The 27,202-nt window shown below is 39.1% G+C and overlaps 1 protein-coding gene across 2 annotated transcripts in view; it reads left to right on the forward strand.

The window, feature by feature from the left end:
* The window catches only part of SMARCC1 (SWI/SNF related BAF chromatin remodeling complex subunit C1), a 172,977-nt gene that overhangs the window by 119,337 nt on the left and 26,438 nt on the right, over positions 1–27,202 (forward strand). Inside the window, exons 22-25 of one of the 2 annotated variants that reach the window (XM_044753984.2) lie at positions 8,633–8,688; positions 10,373–10,487; positions 11,167–11,321; positions 26,533–26,667. In XM_044753984.2, coding sequence (XP_044609919.2) covers positions 8,633–8,688; positions 10,373–10,487; positions 11,167–11,321; positions 26,533–26,667 — 461 coding nt within the window. The remainder of the gene's footprint in view (positions 1–8,632; positions 8,689–10,372; positions 10,488–11,166; positions 11,322–26,532; positions 26,668–27,202) is intronic. The other variant, XM_070493517.1, reaches the window with a different exon arrangement.

Raw genomic sequence — 27,202 nt, forward strand, 5'->3', positions numbered from 1 at the left:
AGAATAGAAGTAATGTGATTCAGTCTGTTTTAGAAAGTAATTTGTGGCAGTTTACGGATGATGTGCAGGAAATGGAGCGAGTTCCCACCAAAATAATCAAAGTTCTTTTCCAGGGAACGTTAATACTTATTTATAACATGCTTTATTAAAGGCTGATATTTTGCAAGCGTTTAGTTCTCTGCTCAGAGCTAGCTTTCCCACTTTCCTCAACTCTTTAGGAAATGGTTTCTAGATCTCTCCTCATTCTGGTTTTGCTAACAATGTTATTACTAGACTGAAAAGCACTTTATTGCTAGGAAAAAGGGTGTGACTGTGAAGGAAAGAGTTCTGAACTGATAGATGAGAAGAAATAGGGGCTTAGCTTAGCTCTCTAAGAAACATAAAAGAGACGTAGATATCTCTCAAACTAAAGTGGGTTTGGTGGCATGGGACTAATATGGAGGAAGAGGCCCAGAGCCAATTAGGGATATCAGTATTGCACCTGTGGGAGACAGAGCAAAAGATAAGAGTGGAGCCTGATTGGCAATGCCATTTCCTGTTTCTAGCATCTGAAGATATTCTTACTGTGGATGCCAGCTAGTTTGCTTCTCACCCTTGGTTGTGGTTCATTCAGAAGTTCAGTAGGCATATTAGTTATCTGTTGCTGCATAACAAATTACCACAATATCTTAAAACAAGATATATTTATTAGCTCATAGTTTCTATGAGTCACAGCTCTGTGCACAGCCTAACTGTGTCCTCTGCTTAAGATCTCACAAGGCTGCAGTCAAGGTGGTGACTGGGTTGTGCTCTCATCTGGAGACTTGACCGTTGAAGAATCTACCTCCAAGTTCACCCCTGTTGTCAGAATGCATTTATCTTCTGTCGTAGAACTGAACGCTCCAGCTTCCTGCTGGCTGTCAGGTGGAAGCTGCCCTTGACTCCTAGAGGCCACCGTCTCACTGTTCTTTGCCATTTATGCTTCCCAGCATGGCAGCTTACTTCATCAAGCTGACATGGAGAGGCTCTAGAGCGAGTCTGCTAACAAGACAGGGTCTTATATAACCTGACATTCCATCACCTTTGCTGTATTCTGTTGATTAGAAACAAGTCACGGATACTACTCAGACTCAAGGGAAGGTGATTATACAAAGACCTGAAAACCATGAAGCAGGGATCGTGTGGGGCTGTGGGGCCACTCTAGAGTCTCACTGCCGGGTAGGCATTCTCATGGGTTCCGGTTACATCTCCTATTTGCCAGTGTCCCTCAATTGCCAGTATTAAAGTTGAGACCTTGAGAGTAAGGCATCTCCAGAGTATCTTTATTCATAAGCAGGACTATTACATTACCATGGATATTTTATCACAGGGGTCAGCAAACCTTTTTTGTAAAGGGCCAGATGGTAAAAATTATAGGCTGTTTCGGACCAAATGGTCTCTATCGCAGCTACTCAACTGTGTCTTTGTAGTGCAAAAGCACCCATAGACAATACTTAAACAAATGAGTATGGCTGTGTTCTGATAAAATTTTATTTACAAAATCAGGCAGCAGATTATAGTTTGCTGACCCCGGTCAGTCAGATCAGTCAGCTATCTCTGACTCAATAGTAACATTTTAAGAGTTTGTGACAAAGGCAGGTGATTTTATAAAATTATCTGGCCCTTTACAGAAAAATCAAAGGTCACATGGGAAGGAGGAAGTCACAGATGGCATACTAGATTGGGAAGGATCTTTGAAAGTCCAGGACAGAATGAGAACCCTTTGTGTCACTGAGGCAGTGCCAAAGGCTACTGAAAGGTCTCATGTTAGTAGAGAGGGGACATGGGTCCAGCCAACTGAACTTTTTCATATTACTAGTTGCCATTAAGCACTTACTATGAGCCACTTACTAGCATTTTACATGAAATAATTAATCCTTAACATTACACTTATGAAGGACATACTATTATTATTCTCCTTTTCTTGGTAAGCAACCTGAGGCCCTGACAGCTCAGTGGCTTGCCCAGGCTCATTTGAGCTAGTAAATTGTGGAGACAGGGTTCCAACCTAGTCAGTGTGGATCCAAAACTCACCCTTTTTCTAGAGCAGGATCTGGCAAATTTTGGTTCTTGGGCCAAATCCAGGTTGCCACCTGTCTTTGTTTAGCCCACAATATATAAGAATGGGTTTTACACTTTTAAATGGTTGGAAAAAATCAAAAGAAGGATATTTCGTGACATGTACAAATTACATGACATTCAAATTTCAGTGTCCATAAAGTTTTACTGGAACACAGCCACACTTACTCGTTTTCAAGATGCTTTTGTGGCTGATGTTGTACAACAGTGGCAGAGTTGAGTAGTTGCAACTAAGACTGTATGGCCTGCAAAGCTGAAAATAGTCACCATCTGACCCTTTACAGAAAAAGTTTACCAACCCCTCTTCTATAGCATAAGGTCGAATTGTGAGCTATGATGTTGATATTTTCCCCCTGGCTGACCTGGCGTTCCTATCATAGCTCACTTACCTGGTCAGAGGATTTTCTGCTTTGTCCTTCTTTTTGTCTTTGGTGTGTGTTAGGTGCCTTCTTGTTTAGGTTGGGAATTTTATTTTATTCGCTCTAGTATCCTCTTCATTTTAACTCTGCAGATGTGAGTCACACCACACATTTCTAGGGAAGGATTCTCAACCTTCTAGTTTATTGACACCAATGGGATGACATGGGATATGGAGAGGCTACAGTCTCTTAAGGGTTTACAGTTCTGACCAGAATTCAGACCAGAGAAAAGTTGGGTTTTGTTTTTGTTTTTTCTTTTTCCAATAAGATGTCTAATAGCAGCTTAAAAAATGTTTTGTGGAGTAGAAACTACGTACTCTTCCACATTGCATCTTGAGAAACATAAAACTAATAATTAAACTCTTAGTAAATGTCTTAGAAGTCTGTGCACTTGTCTCCAGGTTTTTCCCCTTAACAGAGGGTCTGTCTTTGCACCATCATTATATGAATAGATAATTAATATTATGTAACTCTTCATCTTGGAATCATAGCTAATTAAAGAGGTGATATCAAATTTGGCTTGCTTTAGAATAGAGAAAGTGAGTGTGGAATCTTTTTAGAACGTGGAGCTATAGATTGTGGGTAGTCATTTAAAAAGCAGGTTAGCTGTACAAAAAAAAATAGTACATTTCTCCGACATAATGCTTATTCAGTCAGTAATTAAGCTGACTCAGCAAAGGGACCTAAGGCACATTCAGTTAAGAATGACTTGTGAAGCTTTTTGCGTTTTAAAAAACTCCATCTGCATTTGGTTTTTGTTCGGATCTTTTCTTGTTGTATTTTGATGTGTCCTAATGCATGTTACATGTTTCATCTGGACTAAGAACAGTGCCAATAATTTTCATCTCTCCGTTCCTTCCTTCCTTCGTCTTCTCACCTTCCCAGCATTTATAATCCTAAATTTTGGAATATTGTTCTACTTTTTAAGTGAATTTTATCACAAAGATTTATTTAAACAATGTATGTCAGGTGTAATCATGTTTGTTTAGTTGTTATGTTGTCAATATATATCCATGTAGCCATAGTTTGTTTATTTCCACTGCTGTAGAATATTCTATTGTGTGATTATAACCCAACTTATTTATCCATTCTCCTGTTACTGGATGGGTAATTTGGGTTGTTTCCTGCTTTTTTTTCTATTTCAGACCTGCGTGTGCAATCTTTTACATGCCTCACAGTACACCTATACAGGGTTTTGCTTAGATACAGTGTTACTCAAAGTGTGGTTGGTGGACCGGTTGCCACTTTAAGATCAGGAGTTTGCATTGCTAAGCTATCTGTTTAATTCAGTTGTCACTTTTTCGTAAGGTGAATTTCTTGATAAAGGAAAGGAAGAGCATTGAACATTTTTGAACATCAAACCTTGAACATTCTTGCTTAACTCCTTATTTTGTTGTGGACTCGTCCTATGAGTTGTACTGTTTTAGGAAATGCCAGGTTTTTTCCCCAAAGTAGGTGTACCAGTTGACACTTTGACCAGTAACACTTGATCCGACACTTCCTAGTGTTAGACTCTGCTGATGTAGTTTATATAAAATGACATTCCATTGTGGTTTTAAATTACATTTCTCTGAACTAATTTGAGTATCTTAGATTTGTTGGTCGTATGTCATTCTGTAAAACAACTGTTCTTGTCTTTTGCTCACTTTTCATATTTTTCTGTGTAAATCTGATAAACTGATCTTTTACTTACGTGCTGCTTGTGTTTTCTCCCGTACTGTTACTTATTTTTTCTTTTTGGCATCTTCTAATGAAAAGAAGTCTTTGATTTTAATAGTTTGTCTTTTATTTTATGGTTAGCACTTTTTGCATCATATTTTTAAGATATCATTCGTTTTATTTTTTCACCTATGTCTTTATCTAGAATTGATTTTTGTTAACATACTGAAATGCAGTTGCTTTTGTATGTTAATTTTGTAGCTAACCACCTTGCTAAACCCTGTGATTATTTCTGGTAACTTTTCTGCACATTCTTCTAGGTATGGTTTTATTTTCTGCAAATCATAACTGTTTTCTTCTTTCCTTTCTAGCCCTCTTTAATTTTTTTTCTTAAAGATTGGCACCTGAGCTAACAACTATTGCCAATCTTCTTTTCTTTTCTTTTTTTTTTTCCTGCTTTTTCTCCGCAAATCCCAGCGGTACATAGTTGCATATTTTAGTTTTGGGTCCTTCTAGTTCTGGTGTGTGGGACGTCATGTCATCTCAGCATTGCCTAATGAGCAGTGCCATGTCCATGCCCAGGACTCCAACCGGCAAAACCCTGGGCTACTCAAGCGGAGCACGAGAACTTAACCACTCGGCCATGGGGTGGGCCCTAATTTAATTTTCTTAATTGACTACCTTGGCTATGACCTCCATGACGATATTGAAGGGAAATAGTAATACTGGTATCTGTGTCTTGCTCTTGTTTTAAAGAGAATACTCTAGGAATCTCTCCATGAGGAATGACATTTGTTGTAGGATTCTTGATAACAGTCTTTTTTTTTTTCTTTTTTAAAGATTTTATTTTTTTCCTTTTTCTCCCCAAAGCCCCCGGTACATAGTTGTATATTCTTCGTTGTGGGTTCTTCTAGTTGTGGTATGTGGGACGCTGCCTCAGCGTGGTTTGATGAGCAGTGCCATGTCCGCGCCCAGGATTCGAACCAACGAAACACTGGGCCGCCTGCAGCGGAGCGCACGAACTTAACCACTCGGCCCCGGGGCCAGCCCCGATAACAGTCTTTTGAGAGCTCAGGAACTTTCCTTGTATCCCTGATTTTCCAGGAACTTGTCATGAATGATAATGAGTTTTATCAGACACTTTTCATGCATGTGATCAAATGAGTTTATAGACTTATTAATGTTTAATCAGTAAGTCACCTTTCTGTTGCTGTCATATTATTTTGTCATAATGTATTGCTTTTTTTACATACTGCTATGTTCTGTTTTCAGTTAGTTTGCTTAGGAGTTTTTTATTTGTGATTATGAATGAGATTTAGCCCTGTGGCCTCCAGTATTCCTTAGCTGTTGTCCATATCTGATTTGGGAATCAGGGTTATACTGGCCTCATAGAATGAGTTAGAGAGTATACCCTCTCCTATTCTCTGGAGAAGTTTATGTGAGATTGTGATCATCTTGTCCCTAAAAGTTTGGTAGAATTCCCCAGTAAAAAACATCTGGACCTGTGGTGTTTTTGTTTGTTTTCTATCATAGGACTCAGGACTTCCTTTTCTTCTTGAATCTGTTTGGTAAAATAAATTTTCTAATAATTTGGGCATTTAATCTAATTTTTCTGTTTTGCTTGGTATAAAGTTTTTCAGAGTACCTTATCACTTCCTTTTTGACCTCTGCTTTATCAATAGTTATGACCTTTCTTCCTTCCATTCTTAATATAACTAGTTTGTACCTTATCTTTTCTTGATCTTTCATACCAGAGATTTATCAGTTTTATTAATCATTTTAGAGAACCAAGTTTGGAGTATATTGATTCTCTCTGTTATATATTTTTAAACTCTGTATTGTATTTTTGTTTTTTATTTCTTTGATTTTTACCCTCATTATTTTTTCTCCCTACCTTCTGTATTCTGTTATTCTTTTTTCTGCTTTCTTATAAAGGGTATGTATAGCTCATAAACTTTGAAACATTTTTCCTTTTCTAATGTAAATATAAGGCTTTACATTTAAAAGTGCTATTTTTACTGATTCCCAAAATTATATTTCTAAGCACAGAGAAATTTATCTCTGTATTTTAAACTTCTAATTTCATTGCATTGTGGTGAGAAAACTTGGACTGTGTGTCATTGACTTTTTGAAATTTATGAGTACTTGCTTAATGACTTAATTTGTGATCAGTATTTTTAAAATGTTCCATGTGAGCTTGAAATTAATGTGTATATATTCTCTAATTGGTGGATGTAATTCTGCATGTATACATTAGAACCATTTTGCTGTGTTCACATCCACCGTGTATTCTTAATTGAGAGAAGTATGTACATTTTCATTTCTGTCAGTTTTGTCTGTCAGTTTTGGCTCTATATAATTTGACACTCTTAGGTTTCTAAAAGTATAAAAATTAACAATTTTCTGGTCAATTAAACCTTTTCTTCAATTTATTGTTACCCTTTATTTCTAAAAATACTCTATTCTTCATGCCTATACTGAGTAATAGTACCATGGAAAGGCCACCATTTCTTGGATTCGTTTCTGCCTGGCATATCCTTTTCCATATTTGCATATTTTCCATCCTCCTGTTCTATAATGGATCATTTCTTTAGACATGATTTACAGTTTTCACCAGATTTAATCTGTTTACCCTGACTTCATTTCTAGAAAATTTTTTGTTTTTGTTTTAAATCTCTGATCATCTCTAATACTCGCTTGTTGATTGGAGATCTTTATGATTCTCTTTTATTTATTTACATATTGTGTCCATGGCTGTGCCAGATTCAGGATCTGACAGATCTCGTATTGTCAATCCTTGAGTTCTGAATCTGTTGATTAATGTTTCTGCTCAGTCTTAGTGGCTTCCTTTTTTGGTATTTGCTTTTTGTGAATTCATTGCTTGGATATCTCCTTGACTAAAATTGGGATTGGAAAAACTGTCTGCAGAGAATTCTGCTGCTTCTGGTGGCCATTGGTTGCCACTGGCTTGAGATCACATTGGCCACCGTGTGGCTGGCTCTGTGCCTGGGATTCCTTTCTCTTCCCTGGACCTGGCTATTCCATGGCCCTAGTATGTCTAGGTGACCCTGGCCCTCCAAATTTCCAAATATCTAGATCATGGCCCCACTTCTTCCATGCTTTGGTCCCACTTCTGGTACTGTAGGCTTTTGGAAGGTGATCTTTAAGAGCGTTTCTACCTTATGTGAGATTCATTATGTCCCAAAATATCACGTCCCTTGGAGTTCCTAGTCAGCCATAATTCTGGAAGCAGGAAGGATCTGACCTCATCCTCAAGAATAAGAGAAGAGAGATTTTTCTATTCGGTAACTTTTTAACACTGTTAGTTTTAAATATGTTTGTTGAAATATGTTTAAATATTCTCATTGGGGATAAATGCTCTTAGTTTTGTTGTTTATAAGAGAATAATAAAAAAATTCACGCTATGGGATATTTGAATGTTTTTATTTAAAACCACAGCAAACCCTCATTATGTTTGATATATCTGTTTCTGTATAAAGTTCAGAAACAAAAAGTATTTATCTGATTGTGTTGTTTTGTTTTTAAAATCTTCCTTAACTTATCTACAGGATATAGTTAAGATGCCCTTAGCACCGCATTCAAGGCTCTTCATTATGTAGCCGTTACCAGCATTATCTCCCTCTTTCCGATTTATCTGTCCTCCCTTTTCTAGTCATCACCAACGATTTACATTTTTCCCCTGCACCCTTGAGTTTTTTTGTCTCCTTTCCTTGAAATGTCCTTCTCTATATATATACTACCACTGTCTTCCACCGCCCTTCACACCACCACGTCTGCCTAGAAAATGCGTACGTAGTCGTTCTCCTTCCCTGACTGAAACAGCTGTGCCCTCTCTGCTTCCCACAGCGTCTCAGGTCTGCGCATACATGGTGGACTTGTTGGTTTGTGTCCTCTCCAGCCAGAATGTGATGCTCCTGAGGTTCAGTGAAGATCTAGCTCAGCATTGTTTCTCCAGTACCTGACTCAAACTGTGTACTCATCAAGTGTCTGTTAAATAGTAACAGGTTTCTTTATTTTTGGCTTTTTTATTTAAAGATTTTTGTTTTTATACATAGAGAAAAGTGAAAACCTTCAGTGGAAAGCTCAGTACATTGTCACAAATTAACGCATTCATGTAAGCAGCCGCAAGATCAAGAAACAAATCATTACCAGCACACCAATCCCCACCCCCCTTGAACCCACTTTCTGTCTACCCACCCCTTCCCTGGTTAACTACTGTCCTGATTTCTAACATCATATTTTACTTTCACCTGTTTTTGAACATTAAATTAATATAAAGTATGTATTTTATGTCAGACTTCTTATGTCACCTTATAAGGTTATGACTTCCATCCATATTACTATGTGTAATTGAATTTCAGATACTTTCACAGCTATATAATAGCTTTTACTATTTTTCCATATTGTATTACTTGTTCTTATTCTTTTGCTTGTAGAAGGAGCTGAAGAGGAAAAAATGGAAACAGATACTGATGGTCAGCAGCCTGAAAAGGTGAAGTCTATGTTTGAAAAGCCACAGAGAGCATGCCTTTCATAGCATAATGGTTTGGGTTGATTTTGGTCTTTTGAATCCCTCTCAGGGGACTACAAATGATTCTATCAGCCATTTGGATTTTGCTGGTTTAAGGTATAGTTTTCACAAAGCATAATACTGGACATTTTTCACTTATTCGTTCAGGGAAGATTTATCCACTCTCTAACCTCTTCTTTTGCACTCCTTTCAGGCACAATTGGGAATATGAAAACAAAAGTTGTGGTTCTTATGAATACTGAATTGTAGGGTTTGGGTTCTGTTCTTGTACCAGAAGAGAACCTTAGAATGTTAGTGGATTTTCTAGAAGAGTTAACTGCTGGTAGAAAAATATTTAGAAAAGACTTAATGACAAAGTAACATTTGAGATAGTTTTTAAAGAACAAGTAGAACTATAAGATTGAATTGGAGGATAGGGAATTGAAGATTCCTACTGGCATTGGAGGGGAGACACTAAGGCCAGTATGCAGAGGGCGTCACAGTGCTCGGTATGTTTGTGACCCAATCCCTGTCTTGCAGAGGCTCTGAATGCGAGGTGAGCTAGGCAGAACAGGACTTTACAGCCTCTTCAAGTCAGGGCCACATGATGAGCATTTAATCACTAGTCAAGTGAATATATACAAAGAGAATTTAAAGTCTTGATAGCATGTGTTTTAAAATTGTATATAGATAAGGAGAGGATGAGGATAATAGTAAAATTAATTATGATTCTCACAATGTTCCAAATAGTATGTTTTGCACTTTACATTTCTGGATTCATCTAATTCCTAAAACAGCGTCATCAAGTCACTGATAGTCTCCATTTTATAGACAATGTTACATAATTTGTCAAGGTCACAGGATTTCAAAATCAGCAAATGATACCAAATACCAGAGAAATTGAAGTTTTCAGTCCTCAGAGCATGATCACTGATGCTCTCTTAGAAACCATTAGCAAATGGCTGTATTAAAGGGCTTTGTCGGGGCCGGCCTGGTGGCGCAGCAGTTAAGTGCTCATGTTCTACTTTGGCAGCCTGGGGTTCGCCGGTTTGGATCCTGGGTGCAGACATGGCACCGCTTGGCAAAGCCATGCTGTGGTAGGCGCCCCACATATAAAGTAGAGGAAGATGGGCACGGATGTTAACTCAGGGCCAGTCTTCTTCAGCAGAAAGAGGAGGATTGGCAGCAGTTAGCTAAGGGCTAATCTTCCTCAAAAAAAGTGGGGAGCGCTTTGTCAACTTTTTATTTCAGCAGCATTCCATCTTCTTGGTTGGTAACGTGCATTTTAAACGCCCTTGGTCCTTTTGAACAACTAATCAATTATTTATTTGCTAAGTATTTATCTATTTTACTGATAAATAATATAAATGAATTCCCCTGACATTCCTTTGGACATCGTAACCCTGGCCTTATAGCAGAGGGTGCAGAGAAGGGAGGGACTATGGGATTTTGAGGTGTATTATCTTGTGAGCACTGAGGTGTTGAGATAGTGAAAGATATTTCCTGAATTTATTAATTTCTGTTCCAGCTTTTCTCTCCAAGACCCTTCTGAACTTAGTCCCCTTCTTGCCAAAAAATAGTGAAACTTTTTGTTATTCTAAGATAATATCACTTGTAAAAGGACCATTTTTTGATCACTTTCTATCTTTTTTTGTACCCCTTTCAGGCAGAAAATAAAGGGGAAAATGAAACAGATGAAGGTGATAAAGCACAAGATGGAGAAAATGAAAAAAATGGTGAGAAGGAACAGGATAGTGAAGTTAGTGAGGATGCCAAATCAGGTAATTTAAAGAAACTCTTTAGGCTTTATTATGTAAAACTATAAAAAAGTACTAGAGAAATGTGGGTAGTTTAATTGTGTAGAAATATTTCCTCATTTATTTTGGGTTATTTCTTAATGTAACAATAAATCTATGTTTGAGTTTTATTTTGTATGTAGATACCAGTGCTAATGTTAGTGGCTAGATTGTTTTCAGTTGTTTATATACACTCAAGTTGTTCAGCGTGACTCAAGTTATTCACACCTACCTTTTTATTTTATTTTCGGTGCCAGTTGCTGGCATATCCCATCGTGCCTCTCTCAGAACACTTGCAGAAGTGCTGTGTTCTCGATTTCTGATTTCCTCCAGACCCTAGGGTTTCCCAGAGCGTTTCATTGACTGATGAACAAATGTGTTGGTCTTAGGGCTTGGTTCCCCTGAATTTTCCTTTATATCCAAGGGAGCTACACAGAGAGCTTAGAGAAGTGAAGGGAAGACAAAGTGTGCTATTTAGAAAATCCATCTCAAATAGAGGCAGACTTATATACATGGAATGGTTCAGCAAAAATCTTAAAAAGAAAAATAGACACTGAGATCTCTTTGTAACGTCAGTCCTAGTTTGTCATATGGCAGAGGTGAGAAATAAGATGGCTTATTGAGACTGGGCACGCTGGTAATAAAGCTTTCTGATCTTTTTCAGAAGAAAAGGAGACTGATGAGAACAAGGAACTCACTGATACTTGTAAAGAAAGAGAAAGTGATATTGGAAAGAAAAAAGTAGAACATGAAATCTCTGAAGGAAATGTAGCCACAGCCGCAGCAGCTGCTCTTGCCTCAGCTGCAACCAAAGCCAAGGTTTGCCCCTGACAGCCCTTTTCCAGTGCTCTCTTAAGCCATGAATGGTCGTATTGTTTTTAGGTTATTGGGAACATTTAGTATAAAGAGCCTTGCACCCAATAGGAGGTGGCTATTTCCTTGAATGACGTTTCTAGGTTAAGAATTCCACAAGCAGGAGGAGGATGGTAGAAATAGTAGACTTGGTCCTAAAGGGTGACTGCCTTTGATGCATTCATTGTGTCATTCAGCCTTGTGAAGACTGCAGAAATTGAAGGCAGAATTTTAAGTCTCTCTAATTTGCCTGCAGAACTTGTCTTGGACTATTGTTTCAATTTCTACCAGATTGAAATATGTGTGATTTTTAAGACAAAAATCTGTTTCTTTGTATAAATACTTCACCCTGCTCTTACAGACTGAAAGGAGAGAGAAGGAACCTAAAATAGCTCTTTTTCTTCTTGAATTTGCCAGCTTTTCTGGGGGTGGTTTTCTCTATTTATAACATAGTATTGGCTTCACAGCATATTTAAAAAGAAGAGAGAATGTTACTTTCCCTGCTTTGTGTTAATTTAGCATTTTAAAGCATTCCAGGCATGAATATGTGAAATTTTCAAAAACCTCTTCACCTCTTCCCCATTTTACCCTCAGAAGTAGTTTTCTTCCATCTTGGGTTACCGCATCAAGCAGTAAGTTACTGGAACATACCTAATCGTTTTATTTTGAGATGTGCTTAATCCATTGGTAAAGATGTTCTTTCATGGTCTTTAATTTCCCCAGACCATTCAGCTGCTGCGAACTACTTCTCCAAGTGTTTGATCTGTGGAGCGTGATTTATAAGAGATGATCCAGTTCGAACCGTAACACCACTGTTTTGAGTGCCCAACCACTGGACCTAGGTGTAGCTGGAGGAGAGGGGTGTTTACAGGCCACAGTCATTCTCAGCCAGTCCAAACAGATACCCTAGCTGATTCTTACTATTACTAGCTTGAAGTAGCTCTTTTTGAGGTCTCGCATATTCAGGACCTTAAGGATTGTCTTGGGCATATTTTCTCATTTTATGAATGAGGAGCTGGAAGGTAGGAGGGCTTCCCTCCTTTTTGCCCTTTACCAGCACGCAGCACAGCCACCTACCCCATCTTCAAACCTGCAGCCTCAGGTTTTCTTTGACTCCTCTTGTTCTTTCATTTTCTGTAGGTCTTCAGCCACCAGATCCTTTGTGGCGCATTAGTTCCTGTGGTAATGCCCAGCCCATTGCTGCTCCCTTAGGTCAGCCTCCATCCTCTCTTGCCTGTCTCCTTCATCTCATTTCTCTGTCCTTCAGCCAAAGTAATCTTTTTTGGTCTTTAGTTTTTTATTGAAGTATAACTTAACATTCAAATAAGTGGATATATACATCTACAGCTAGTGAATTTTTCGCAGACTGATCCCACCTGTGAGCTCATATACAGCACTCACGTTAAGCAACATAATATTAGCAGCCCACCAGAAGCTTCCCCATATTCCCTTCCAGTTACTGTGCCTCCCCTCGAGAGTGGTTGCTCGCCTGTCCCCTAACTCCATGGATTAGTTTCTCCTATTTTTGACTTCACGTAAATGGACTCATACAGTATGCGGAAGAATCTTTATAAACATGAGCATGTTGCTTTCTTGAATAACTTCCATATCTCTCTCAGGCTAACATTTCATACTCTTTAGTGGGGAATTCAGGAGGTTTTCATGATCAGTACCTTTCTCAGTTCTCAAGTGTCATTTCTTGCCTCTGTCCTGAAGTGTTTCTTGCAGTTCCACCAGACCGCCCCCACTCTCACTCATCTCCAGCTCAGCTGTTTTGGACACTCTTTCCTCTCACAGAGCATGGTTCTCTCACTCTTCCTCTCCATTATTTTTCCTGTCTATACCACCATGTGTGCTTCACTGTAGGTTGCCGGAGAAAGCTAAAATGGTAGATTACCATTAAAAAAACTTATGAATGCTTCATGATGTTTTCATAGCTGATGAAGACATAATGGCCTCATGGCTGTTAATATGTACGACTCTTGGGCACAGAAGTTTGTGCACTGTGCACTACTCACCATCTTGCCACAGTTTTTTGATTCCTTCACGGCGCAGAAACTGCTTTTGTGGAGCAATTGCCTTGGCCCTTAGATATTCCACACAAGGTTTAGAAGAGTATCCAAAGTTTTCTTTCCAGGTCACTGAATTTTCAGTCCCTCATCATCACTTATTCTTATTTCTAATAACTGGGTACTTAGATCTTCATTCTCAAAACATCTATGTTTTCCAGTGATTTTGTGAAAGCAATACAGATGCTTGTGCTACATGACTTGGCACATATGAACTGTTCAGTGCTGCTTATAGCTGGATCAAATACATTTCACAGCACACATAATCATTTTTGTGCTACATGATAATTAAGGGGTAAGGAATTCACTAAAATTACTGTAATTAGTACAACTTATCTAGCCAATCCAAGTTTTCTCTTATTCTCTTTTTGTTGTTCTGTGTCTATAAACAGCTTTGTTATTAAGAGTTTTCCTTGATAACATTTTAATTGTTTGTCACACTCTGACATAGAGTAGTAATTAAAGGTTCTGGATCTAGCTCCAAAAGAGATGGTGTGGGCATGCTTTCTGGCTTTTCCCTATCCTTGCCATATGAGGGACTCTTCGGAAGTATATCCATTTTTTCATTCTACCTGCAGATGAGCTGTGAATTGACTCACCTAAAGAGTGGTCTGTGGGTGCGAGAAGGAATATCCTTGACCAGGTGCTCTGGATCCCTTCCATCTGGCTGTTTATGTTTAGCTGGAAGGAAGCATCCAGAACTATTGCTGGAATAAATTAGAAACCCCAGAAGCTGGAACATGTTCTCTTTTGTCAGCAGCAATAGGATTCATTTCTTCCAAGCTGGCAGAGATCATATTTTCTTAAGACCACAGACATTTCCTTCATATCTATGCTACCACCACCCCATGCCCACATACATTAAAATGGCTAAAGTAGGTTTGTCTTCACAGTAACTGGGTGTTAGTTTTGGGCCAACAGGAAGATTCGTTCTTACCCCTCAGAAATCCTTCTTTCTTGTTCCCTTATGCCTGAAATTTTTTTTGAGATAGGAAAATTTTCATTGTACATTTTAGTCACAAGGATTTACCAGATAAGCATTGAATGAAATTGATTTACACTATATGCAATGATCCTTGATACCATATCTTTTTACTTGATGATTCTGAGAAGAGAAGACGGAAGGAAAAGTTGACCTATGTGATCATTTTCCCTACAGTTAACCCTGTTCACTTTCATCCTTATATGACTAAATAGAAACTGCTTCTATTCTACCAGCTAGAATCCATGCTTTGTTATGTAAAGTTCACCTCAACTCTATTCCATCCAAGTTGCTTCTTATCATTAACCTTTTGTTTTTCGTTTTGGTGAGGAAGATGGGCCCTGAACTAATGTCTGTTGGCCAGTCTTCCTCTTCTTGCTTGAGAAAGATTGTCACTGAGCTAACATCTCTACCAGTCTTCCTCTGTTTTGTATATGGGATGCCACCACAGCATGGCTTGATGAGCAGTGTGTAGGTCTGCATCCAGGATCCAAACTGGTGAACCCTGGGCCACCGAAGTGGAGCATGTGAACTTAACCACTATGCTACCGGCCCGGCCCCTCATTAATCATTTAAGTTGTTTCTCCCACATTCCATACATCTGTGGCAGACTCTCACACCTCATCTTCCTTGTTAGGTTCTGTAAAACCGGTATGAGAAGGGATGAGGCTCTCTCTGTACCCCTCCTTTTGGAAGGCCCTGGTCATCATTGTTGCCAGACAGTTCAAGAATCTATAGGCTAAGCAGAGGCAGTGCTCCTGCTCCAGTTGTCCATTGCCATATAACTGCCACAAAACTCAGTGGCTTGAAACCGTGATCATTTTATTATATCTTTCATTTTTACAAGTGAGAAACTCAACCAGACTCAGCTGGAAAAATCGCTCCATGTGGCATTGGCTTAGTTCACTCAGTGGTCGCCTCATGGCTGGACTTCTCTGGAAGGCCTGAGCTGACTTCACTCATATACCTAAAGCCTGGGCTGGGATGGCTGCACCCCCTGGGGGCTGGCTGGCATCACTGTTTCCACATAGTCTCTCTAAGCGGTTATCTTGGGCTTCTTCATGGTGGGTTGGTATCCGAGTACTTGGACTTTTTATCATAGCAGCTTATAACTTTAAGAGAAAAGTGTGTCCCTAGTGACAAGAAGGGGAACCTGCTGGTATCTTTTGTCTTGGGCCCCCAATCTGTCACTGCATAACTTTTTCCCAACTCTACTGGTCAAAGGTTCTATTCAAATTCAAGGTGAGGGGATCATAGACCACACCTCTAGATGGAAGACATGCCACCTTAACCCACCGCAGTCTGCCCTCTGTCACAAATTACATACATTTCTGCCGCTTGCAAAATAAACATCCCTTTCAGCTAAGGCTGAAGGTGCAAGATCTTAGCTAAATCAGGTCCAGGTACAGGTGAAGCTCCTTAGGAGTGGTTATTCGAGTACAACTCCTTGCATCGGTCTTCTCAATTTGAAGAATCTGTGGACTAATGTAACAGTGGTGAGACACGTGAAGGGTAACTACTCACATTCAGAAAGTGTGAAAAGGGGAGGCACAGAGCCCTCGTGATTCATAGCAATTTTGAAATCTAGCCAGGCACACATTTCCACTTTCTTGATCAGGGCCCAGTCCTACCTCCTGAGAATTATTCTCTATAGCTTTTGACTTGACCCAACCCTCTGGGCTGTTTTGCCTTCTTAGTCTTCCTTTCTCATTAATAAATTAGCCCAGTTTTGCTGAGTGGCGTTCTTGATCTGCTCTCTATTTGTTTGTCGTAGGCTTCTTTTTCAGTTTATATCGTCTCTCTCCACATTGATCCAAGGTGGTATAATTTCTTTTAAATTTTGTGGGATTTCTTTGTGTAAATATAATTCCCATTAGGCAAAAGCTACACCTTTAGTTAAAATACTGTGAAAGAACAAAGCCCTTAAGATTTTTAGAAGCCTTTTTGTCTAGTTAAAAGGATCTAAGAGATTTCTAACTCCAGGAATAGTGATGTGAAGAGATTAAGGGCCATAGAGGCAACATAAAAACCATTTACAACAAGAGTAAATAAATTATCAGAAACAAATATTTCAGGGCACGGATATCAACCAGGCAGACAACAAAAGGAGAATCAGTTGTTCTTCAGAAGCAGTAGAACTTTAGCTCAGAAATTGTGAAAAAAGTTCAGGTGTTCCAACTGAAAAAAAGAAATTTGGCTGACTGAAAACTTTCCAAATGTGATGGAAAACATTAACTTATAGATCCAAGAAGATGAAGAAACAATATCGGAGACATGCTCTTAAAGATACTAAGAGGCCTTCCTGTATAGTAGAGAGGATGTAAGAGGCATCCCCTTAAGATTCTTCGAAACCCCACTGCGCACTCACTTCTCAAGCTCTTACAGCCACGCTTTGAGCTATTTCCTCTGAGGCTGTGCTTTACTGGGAGTGTTCTGGATTTGATCTTTGCCCTCAAGCCATTTCCTAGTTTCAGACTCTTACTAGGAGTAACCAGAGATAAGAAACAGGTTTTTTTTTTTTAAGATTTTATTTTTCCTTTTTCACCCCAAAGCTCCCCGGTACATAGTTGCATATTTTTAGTGGTGGGTCCTTCTAGTTGTGGCATGTGGGACGTCGCCTCAGCATGGCCTGATAAGCAATGCCATGTCTGCGCCCAGCATCCGAACCGGTGAAACCCTGGACTGCTGAAGCAGAGTGCGCGGACTTAACCACTCGGCCCCGTGGCCAGCCCCAAGAAAGAGTTTTATTTTCAAACCCTGCTCTGTTTCTTCTAAATTGTCTAGGAGATTTCTAACTCCAATAACAATTCTCTGAAAACTGAATAGTTGTTTCTTTGGTTCCTTTCTCCTCTAGCTGCTTATAATAAAAGACAAAAAGAATGTTTACATTTTGCCTAGAAATCACTCCAGCCAGATCTACAGGTCATTAATTATTCTTTTTATTTCCCACATCACTAGAGGTGACAGTGTTTCCAAACTTTGTGCTACTATATAATAAAAATCTGCTTATTTCCAACCTCCATTAATATTTCCCTTTCTGTCTTTGAAGCTCTCACTAATGGTTTCTTGAGACCTTTTTAGCTTGTACTCCACTACATGATCCCAAAGCCAAAGTCACATTTTAGGTTTTTGTTAAAATAGCACCCCCTTTCCAAATACCAAATTCTTTTCCGAGAGCAAAGCTTAGTGGTTTGAAAAACAACCATTTTATCATATCTCATGATTTTGTGAAATTTGAACACCAAACACTTGGGTAATTCTGCTCCATGTGGTATCAGTTGAGTCATTTCGTGGTATTCACCTAACAGGTAGGTTCAAGTCCTAGGTCTTGGCAGGGCTAGCTGGGTCCTTCCTCTCATGTCATCTTGGGGGCTCTCCCTGTGGTCTCTCTAGCCAGGTGCTCATACTTCTTACATGGTAGCTTGGGACTCCCAGAAAGAACGTTTCAAGAGACAGGACGTGAAGTTCCCAGGCTGGGAACCGGAAAATGGCTCCAGTATTTTCTGTTGGTCAAGGTAGTCAGAGGGCCTTCCTGATTCAGCAGGAGGGATCATAGACCCGACCTCTAGATGGAAGGCCAATGAGTTTGTGGCCATCTTTAATGTATCATAAGTCCTTTTTAAGAATTACCCAGGAAAGTAGCCACTAAAATATCAGTAGTTCTTAATAGGCAGTGGGAGATAATTAACAGGCCTTTGGATTTGGAATTTAAAATTTTAGTTCTAGGTGTGCCATTAAAGTAACTTTTCTGAACCTGTATCATTTGTTTGAATCAGAAGTCCTTTCTTATTTGCGTTTCTTACAAGATTATTTTAAGAATTAGTTAAACTAATTTATAAAAAAGCATTCTAGAGCCAGCTCTGATGGCCTAGTGGTTAAAGTTCGGTGCTCTCACTGCTTTGGCAGCCCGAGTTCGCTTCCCACTTGCAGAACCACACTTACCATACTGTGGTGGCGGCTCACATAGAAGAACTAGAACAACTTACAACTGGAATATACAGCCATGCACTGGGCTCTGGGGACGGGGAGGGAAAAAAAGCAATCTGTAGGCTGAAAAGTGCCATACTTTGATTATTCTTTAGACCAGAATTTGAGTGCCCATTATGTGCCAGACACTACTAGAATGCTAGGGTTATTTGATGCCTAAAGTAGATGTGGAGAGTCCCTGCTTAGGAACTTACAGTCGTCCTGTTAACCTTGAACCTCACAGTCATTTGAGTTGAGACAATAAGACTGTATATTTAGTTGTGAAAGAAAAGGAAAAAACTAAAGAAATATGTATAAAATGCTGGAAATGGAACCTTGAGGAGTGAATCTATTAGGTGACATCTAATTATGGATTTTATGCTATTTTAAAATTTCTTGGAATGAAACTTTTTTTTCCTCTCATGCATATATACACACAACACATAAATTTATTCTGCTTTCCCACATTTGATTTTCACACAAATTATGTTTATAAATGGATTACTGCCTGAATAGATACTTTAAGCCCTAACAATAAAGATGTTTCGTGTGTAATATCACAGAATGATTTTAGAGATTTTTGAACTCCTTCCTCTTGTAGATGTAGAAACAGACCCAAAGACGTTAACAACACACTTTAAAGTTATTCGCAGAACGAAGACCAAAACGCAGATGTCCAAACTTAGAGTCTGGTGGTCCCAACCAACCCAGAACGATAAACTGGTAAAATTCTCCATTACAGTGAGAATGTTTTCAGACATTTTTACGATTAAAAACCCAACAGCTAGCTCAAAAAAAAAACCCACTCATCTATTTTTTTTTAACACCTTCAATATACCAATTGTGGTTTAATTTTCTGATTTTTAAGAACAAAAAAATAAAGAACAGTGGGGGCCGCCCTGGTTGCATAGCAGTTAAGTTTGCACGCTCTGCTTTGGCAGCCCGGGGTTCACCGGTTCGGATCCTAGGCACTAAGCTAGCACCGCTTATTAAGCCATGCTGTGGCAAGTGTCCCACATATAAATTAGAGGAAGATGGGCATGGATGTTAGCTCAGGGCCAGTTTTCCTCAGCAAAAAGAGGAGGATTGGCAGCATATGTTAGCTCAGGGCTAAGCTTCCTCAAAAGAAAAGAACAGAAAAAGGAAGGAAGCATTTGTTCAATATTCTTAACTCCTTCCTGTGTCTCAGTGTGTCACCTTGCTTGGTACCCAGTTTTGTTCCTATGCTCTCATCAGAACTGAGTTCAATTCCCAGTTCACATAACTGCGACCCTTAGCAAGATGTTTAACTTCTCTAAGCTTCAGTTTCATTCTGCATAAAATGGAGATAATACATTTCTTGGTAGGTAATTATTAGAAGTAAAAGAAATAGGGGCCGGCCCCATGGCTCAGTGTTAAGTTCATGTGCTCCACTTCGGTGGCCCAGGGGTTCACCTGTTCAGATCCTGGGTATGGACATGGCACCACTCATCAGGCCATGCTGAGGTGGTGTCCCACATGCCACAGCTAGAAGGACCCACAACTAAGAATACACAACTATGTACTGGGGGGATTTGGGGAGAAAAGGCAGAAACAAAAAGAAAGGATTGCAACAGTTGTTAGCTCAGGTGCCAATCTTTAAAAAAAAGAAGTAAAAGAAATAGCATGAAAATACCTACTATGGTGTCTTTAAGGATACAAGTACTTAATAAATCTAATATTTCCCCCTAGTCCTTAATGCATTCCAAAAGTTAACTGTCATTTTTGCCACCTGAGACTTTTTCTCTTAAAGTGAACATGAGTAGCAGCTGGATCCGTTAACTACTTCTGTCCCGTGCTTGGTAACCTTTATCTCATCACTTCAGTCCCCTGTGAAGGCTTCGTAATTTCCTTCAGAATCTGCTTCTGAGGCCTTTTGACTTATGCTGGATTGACTTGATATGTGTATGACACCAAATCCATAAATTAGCAAAATTTCTTAGAGTCTTGGTAGCAGAAAGGATGCTGTTCTATGAAAGAAATTACTTTCTTGCAGATCAGAAAAACTCTCTTATGAATAACAGTATGAATAATCGTTGAAGTTAGGTCAACAAAAAGGAGGTTCTTCCTCTGGACCTAGAAATACAGGAGATAGAGAAATAGCACGTTAACATATCCATTAAGATTCAACCACCAAAATTCAGAAAGTGAGACAGTACACAGGACCAGGCCACTTCTTTCAAAGAAAGCTACTCTTTTTCTCCTCTTAGAAACAAGGGTTCCAAGATGGAGGAAGATGAGAGGATGCAGTCCTTTAGTTTTAATAATTGTATAAAGAAAATCAGAGCTTATATTTAAATAAACATTATTATTATTAAGACTTGAAATATGAAAAAGCCAAATTCAGTGTGCAACATTAGTTTTTTTCTCCTGTTTTCACTCAAAACCAGATGTTATTAACCACGTCAGGGAACAGTTCTTATACTTCAGATGGGTAATTTTGATACCTATAAAAAGTTTTTTTAAACTGGACATCAGACTGTATAATTGTATAAATCTTTAATAATAATCAAACTGCTATAAAATTTAGAGATTCGAGTTTTGATTTATATTTTCTTTTCTTGAATTTTTTGCTCAATTTCTTTCTTTAGTTTGAAAGCCACAGTTTGTTGACAGTAGTCTCATTCTTCACTCCAAAGTGCCCAGGTTCACTTCTAGAGATTTCTAGTGGTTTTTCTAACCTCGGACACAGGTGAATTCCAGGCTTTTCATAAAGGCTGCCTCTTCTCCTCTTTCTCTAAAATTATTTCCTCTTTCTCTAAAATTGCCAAGCAGATGTAAATTGGAGGCTTCCCCTGGCCTTGGCCCTGGAGGGGTGAAAGTCAAGTGAGTGGATAAAATACAATGGAGTAAATACTGTTATTGAGGCTCTGGGAGCCATGATGCAGGGAAGCTACCCAGAGGAAGGGATGCCTAATGCTAAGTCTTACAAGGCAGGTTGGAAGTGGTCCAGTGCAGGCAGAGGGTCTTCCAACAAATGGGCTACCAGGGCATCAGCAGTGTTACAGCTCACAAGTATCAGGCACCTGCCTTGTTCCAGACACTCTTCCAAGTGCATAGTGTGTGCCCTCACAACTACCTTGATGTGGGGACAATTATTTTCCAGTTTCACAGGAAACAATCATATAAAGGCAAGGTGACTTCTAGGCCGTGTTCTACAGGCAGTAAGCAGTCTGGCCTCCCTTCCTCCCGTTTCTGTTAACCTCTGTGCAATGTAGCTTAACAAGAGAGAAGTAATTCATAGGACTGGAGGGCCAGAAAACTCTTAGTGTCAAAGGAGACAAGATGAGTACATATAAAATTATCAAAGAACATTTGAAGACATATCTAATTAAGGGCTAAAGCTGGTCCAATGTAAATTTTCAGCGTAATCAAACCACCCTTAATACATGAGGTAGTAAAATAACATTTACCTAAACAGCCACGAATTCAGTATCTCTTCTACCTCACACCTTAGGTGTCGCATTTTAAAGTCTTCAAACCAGGATTTTAATCCCTTTCCTACCATATGATAGTTGTATTGCCTTGGACAGGTTTTTCTTCTTCTTCTCATTTTATTTTGAAATAACTATGGATTCATAGAAGTGGCAAAAAATTACAGAGCAGTCCTGTATACTAGTCACCAGTTTCCTCCGGCGCTAACATCTTATTTTTAATGAATCTGGTGTTTTTTATTCTGTTTTTTCCTCTGTGATCTTGTTAATTACAAATACTTTTGTTAGTCTTTTAGTGTTTTTCCTAATGATTACATGATGCATTCTGGAATTATTGCAATTTAATCCAAACTGATTTTACCACTTCTTCAGTTACGCTAGAACCTTAGTTTACTTTTCCCTGTCCACTGCTTCTCAGTTCTTTTCTCCATTTCAGTGTTTTAGTGTTTTCTTTAATGGAATGGATTGTTTTCCTCCTGTTTAGGAGAACTCCCTTTAGAATTTTTTTCATTGCAGGCCTGCTAGCAATGGCTTCTGTTTTGTTTCTCTTAAAAGGCCTTGATTTCACCTTCATTTTTAAAGTGTATTTTCAGTGGGTATAGAATTCAAGGTTATCACTTATTTTCTTTCAACACTTTTAAAAATGTCATTCCGTTGTCTATTGTGACTGTGGATAAGCCCCCTTAAGCCTTATTGTTGTTACTGTTGGAGGTAATTGAAGGTAATGTGCTTTTTCCCCCCCTGGATACTTTTAAGATTGTCTTGGTTTTTTGTACTCTGTGTTGTACTTTGGTGTGATTTTTGTTGTATTTTCTGTCCTTGGCATTTGCTAAACTTCTTAAATCTCTCAGTTGAGTTGTTTCATCTGTTTGAGGAAATTCTTGCCCATTATCTCTTTAAATATTGCTTCTGGGGCCGGCCCAGTGGTGCAACAGTTAAGTGTGCACGTTCTGCTTCAGCGGCCCAGGGTTCGCCGTTTCGGATCCTGGGTGTGGACATGGCACCGCTTGGCAAGCCATGCTGTGGCAGGTGTCCCACATATAAAGTAGAGAAAGATGGGCATGGATGTTAGCTCACGGCCAGTCTTCCTCAGAAAAAAGAGGAGGATTGGCAGATGTTAGCTCAAGGCTAATCTTCCTCAGGAAAAAAAAAAAGAAAAATATTGCTTCCACCTCATTCTCCATCCTCTCCTGTGATTCGATCTACATAAATTTTTAGTGTTACTTTTTGCCCATGTCCCACATCTCTGATATGCTTGGTTATAGTTTTCTTTTTCTTTCTTTTTTTAAAGGTTGGCACCTGAGCTAGCATCTGATGCCAATCTTCTTTTCTTCTTCTTCTTCTCCCCAAAGCTCCCCAGTACATAGTTGTATGTTCTAGGTGTAAGTCCTTCCAGCTGTGGCATGTGGGATGCTGCCTCAGCATGGCTTGATGAGCAGTGCCATGTCCGCGCCCAGGATCTGAACCAGCAAAACCCTTGGCTGCCAAAGTGGGGTGTGCAAACTTAACCGCTCAGCCATAGAGCTGGCACCTTGGTTATAGTTTTCTTTTTCATTGTTTTTCTCTCTGCTGCAGTCTGTTTTTTGTTGATCTGTCTTTCACTTCAGTAGTGAAGTTTTCTGCTTTTAAACCTAATTGTTGAGTTATTAATTTCAGTTGTTAGTTTTTTAGTCGTATTTTCAATCTGATGTGCCAGTATTCATTATTTTTTTATATATATATGCAAATTCTAAATCTCTGTTGAAATTCTCTTTTCATCCATACCTTCCTGCATTTTCTTGAACATAGTGTATATACTTATTTTAAAGTCCTTGCCTGCTATGTGCAGTGTCTGTACCATCTATGGATCTGCTTTATTGATTGAATGCCAGATGTGTATAAAAATTTAGATGCTCCAGGTGATGATGTATTCTACATACAATTCAGCCTTCCTCTGTGGTGTTACTAGAATTGAGAAGGGGAGAACTGAGTTGAAGGAAGATGACAGTTCGGTCATTGTCTTTCTGGACTGCCCCTGTTCCTTGGGTGTGACTTTTCAAAACCTTTGATTGAGATTTTTGAGGCAATGTTTATCACCTTAAAAAGGAGTTTGCAGGAATTTCTTTTCTTCCTTAACTTAACTCCTTAGCTTCTCATCCTCTGCGTCTTCAGCCTTTGCCAAGTGTCTTGAGATGGTGACCAACTTGTGTTAGAAGTCCTTCAGGTCTCTACCAGTATCACTTCATCCCTAGGTGTGAGTTAGAAGAGTTCTTTATATAGTCTGGATACACGTCTCTCATCACACTATGATTTGCAAATATTTTCTCACAGTCTGAGTTGTGCTTTCACATTCTTAATGGTGTCCTTTTAAGCAGAGATGTTTTCAATTTTAATGAAGTCCAATTTACCAGTCTCCTCTTACCAGTTGTGCTTTGTTGTTATATCTAAGAAATCTTTCCCTTAACCCAAGATCATTTAGATTTACTCCTGTTTTTCTTCTAAGAATTTTTTATGTATGATGTGAGGTAGAGTCCAAATTAATTGTTTTACCTTTGGATACCCAGTTTTCCCAGCACCATCTGTTGACCACCCACTGCTCCCTTTTAAACTTTATTATGGAACTGTTGGAATATATACAGAAGTAGACAAAATAGTATAATGACTTTCTGTACCCATCAGCCAGCTTTGGTTATGAGCATCTTGCCATCTTATTTCATTTGTCCCTGTTTGCTTTTGGCCTCTTGATGGCCCCTGTGAACTTAGGCCTTCTTTCTTAGGTTGAGTCTATGACTTCTGGATCTCATGTCTTTGTCTTTTTCTGGTTTTGCAGTAAGTTACTGGAGCACATCTTTTAATAGCGTGTGTAAGAAGTAAACTTTTTTGAGTCCTTGATTTCAGAAATGTCTGTCTTCTGTACTCAGAGTTAATTGATGTAAGTTGCTGTACTTGAAACTTTAGGTTAAAATTCATCATCCCTTACAATTTGGAAGGCGTTTTACCGTTGTCTTCAGTAGTGAAGTTTTGCTTTTGAGAAGTCTGATCCACATTCTGAATTTTTGTTTGTAACCTCTTTTTTTATTGGTTTACCTTTCTGGAAACTTTTAGGATTTTCACTCTGTCTTGTGTTCTTAAATTTCCGTAATTGTTTCTTGCTGTGGATCCTTTTTTAATGTTAATTTTCTTCTTACTTGGTGATTCCTTTCTGTTTGAAAACTTGTGATCTTCAGCTGTGAGAGGAAATATTTTGGCATATTTATTTGATAATATTTGAGGATGTCCCCCAAGTTCCTGCATAAATCTCAAGAAAATAGAACCAAAGCCAGCAGAGTTCTAGAAGTCACAGTCTCATAAAAATAGGCGTAGAAATTGATAACATTAGTCTTCTGCAAAGGCAGGGGCTAGGTGACACAAGTGAGAGAGAGACTTAGTTTTTATTTGACACGTCCTTGTAGACTTTGAATTTTATATCATGTGCATAAATTTCTTAATCAGAAATACAAATTGCATAACTCTTAAGCAGGCTTAAAATCTTGTAATCTTTATTTAAACTTCTGGTGTTATTGATGTAGCTCAGTGTAGCTTAGGGAGGCAGACATGATCATTAATAGTTGTAGACTTATTCATAAACCTGCTTATCGTCACCTTTAGCTTACACGTCTGAATCTTCCCGCAGATGGATCTCCACAGGTAGAAAACTACATTTCTCTTTTTCACCTATGAAAAAGTGAAAAGGAAGGCTCTCATTTAAGTGTAGTCTATCAATTTAGCTCCCAGAAGCCTATATTAAACTCCTAATGCATATTAGCTCCTTCTAGATTCTGTAAGACTGATAAGAAAGCCACTGCATGTTATTTCTCAAAACCTTGTGTAGAAGCAAGATAAGCACATAAATTCAGCAGATAGAATAAAAGTGAATGCAAAGTGGTGTTGGGAGTTCGTTGGTGTAAGCTCTCAGGTACTGTCTGGAGAAGGTGGCATTGATCCCATGCAGATAGTCAGGCCCTTGGCCAAATATGGGGTCCTCCTCCTCTCTGAGTGATGTTGCCTCTTCCTCTGTGTGCTGCTGAGTTGACCAGAGCATGAGTAGGACTCATCATCAGTCGTGTTGCAGGGAAGTGGCACATTCTTCCAGAGTAACTAACTGTCTTGTACCATTTGTTTTTCTTGCTCTGGACCATATCCTCTAAACTAGGGGTGGAATATTGTTCACCCCTCCTCTCCATATACAGTTCCGCTCAACAGAGAGAAGGCAGAGGCTTTGCATCTGAGTGTTGGGTGCTGAGAGAGACCACTGTTTGTTTGCCTGGCCCTGGACACTTCAGAAGGCAGGAAGGATAGTGAGGGGAAGGACAGAGAACTGGGGTGAGGGTATGGGGCAAAGGGATGGTAGATGGGGAGGTATCATCCAGACCACCCGTGTCCTTCTCTTTGCCTATCAGGACCTTGTTTCAGCCTCTCCTTTGATGGGCTCTTTGAAAGGAGTAGTTTACCATGGGAGGAATTTCCTTTAATCTTTAAAAGAGAGTTGATTTATATCTGTAAGTACCAGAAATTCAGGGACAGTTGTTATTTTAAATTGAAATAAATGTTTGGTAGAAACATAGAAAGGAGACATCTAGGGCACCATTCTTAATTACATAATCCCTACTTTGAATAGCAATTGCAGCATTTTGTTACTGTTTTTTAAGTAAATGTTTACCTAAATAACTTGAATGGTCTTTTACGTTTAGCACCTGGCTGCTGTGGAGGAAAGGAAGATCAAGTCTCTGGTAGCTCTCCTGGTTGAGACGCAGATGAAGAAGCTAGAGATCAAACTGCGACATTTTGAGGAGCTGGAGACTATCATGGACAGAGAGAAAGAGGCTGTAAGTAAGGGGAGTTTCATAGTGGCTTTTTGACAAAGTCTGACCACCTTTCATAAAATACAAGTTAGATAAAATAAATGGTAGCCTAATTTGTTGGTCTCTGTAACCATCTTCTGTCCTTTTTTCTGTGTTTGCTTTGCCCTTTCAAAAGGGTTATTAGCTAGTGATGATAAATAAAAGGAACTCGGTTCACCTTCATAAACTTGTTGTCTAAACCTCAGCTTCTTATACCTCTCAGCTTTCCAGATGCATGATGTTATCAAATTCTCCCTTCTACAAAAGTTGGATCTTAGACTTATTTTATTACCTACTTGTTACCAATTAAGTAGAATCCATATAGATCCATTATCTGATTGGAGAACTTTCTTGGTTTCCTGTCTTCTTCAGCGTAAATATCAGAAAGTAAGAATTGATCTCATTGTGAGTTAGGAGACTCATTTCTGTGTTCTGTGTTAGCCAGTCTGTCCTCAGAGCTGCTCTTGGGCTCTCACTCTTCCTTCCCTCTCCTGTGTAGTGAAGGGCAGGGGGAGCTAGG

The sequence above is a fragment of the Equus asinus genome, chromosome 21 (assembly GCF_041296235.1).
Source record: "Equus asinus isolate D_3611 breed Donkey chromosome 21, EquAss-T2T_v2, whole genome shotgun sequence".
In the NCBI taxonomy this organism is placed as follows: domain Eukaryota; kingdom Metazoa; phylum Chordata; class Mammalia; order Perissodactyla; family Equidae; genus Equus; species Equus asinus.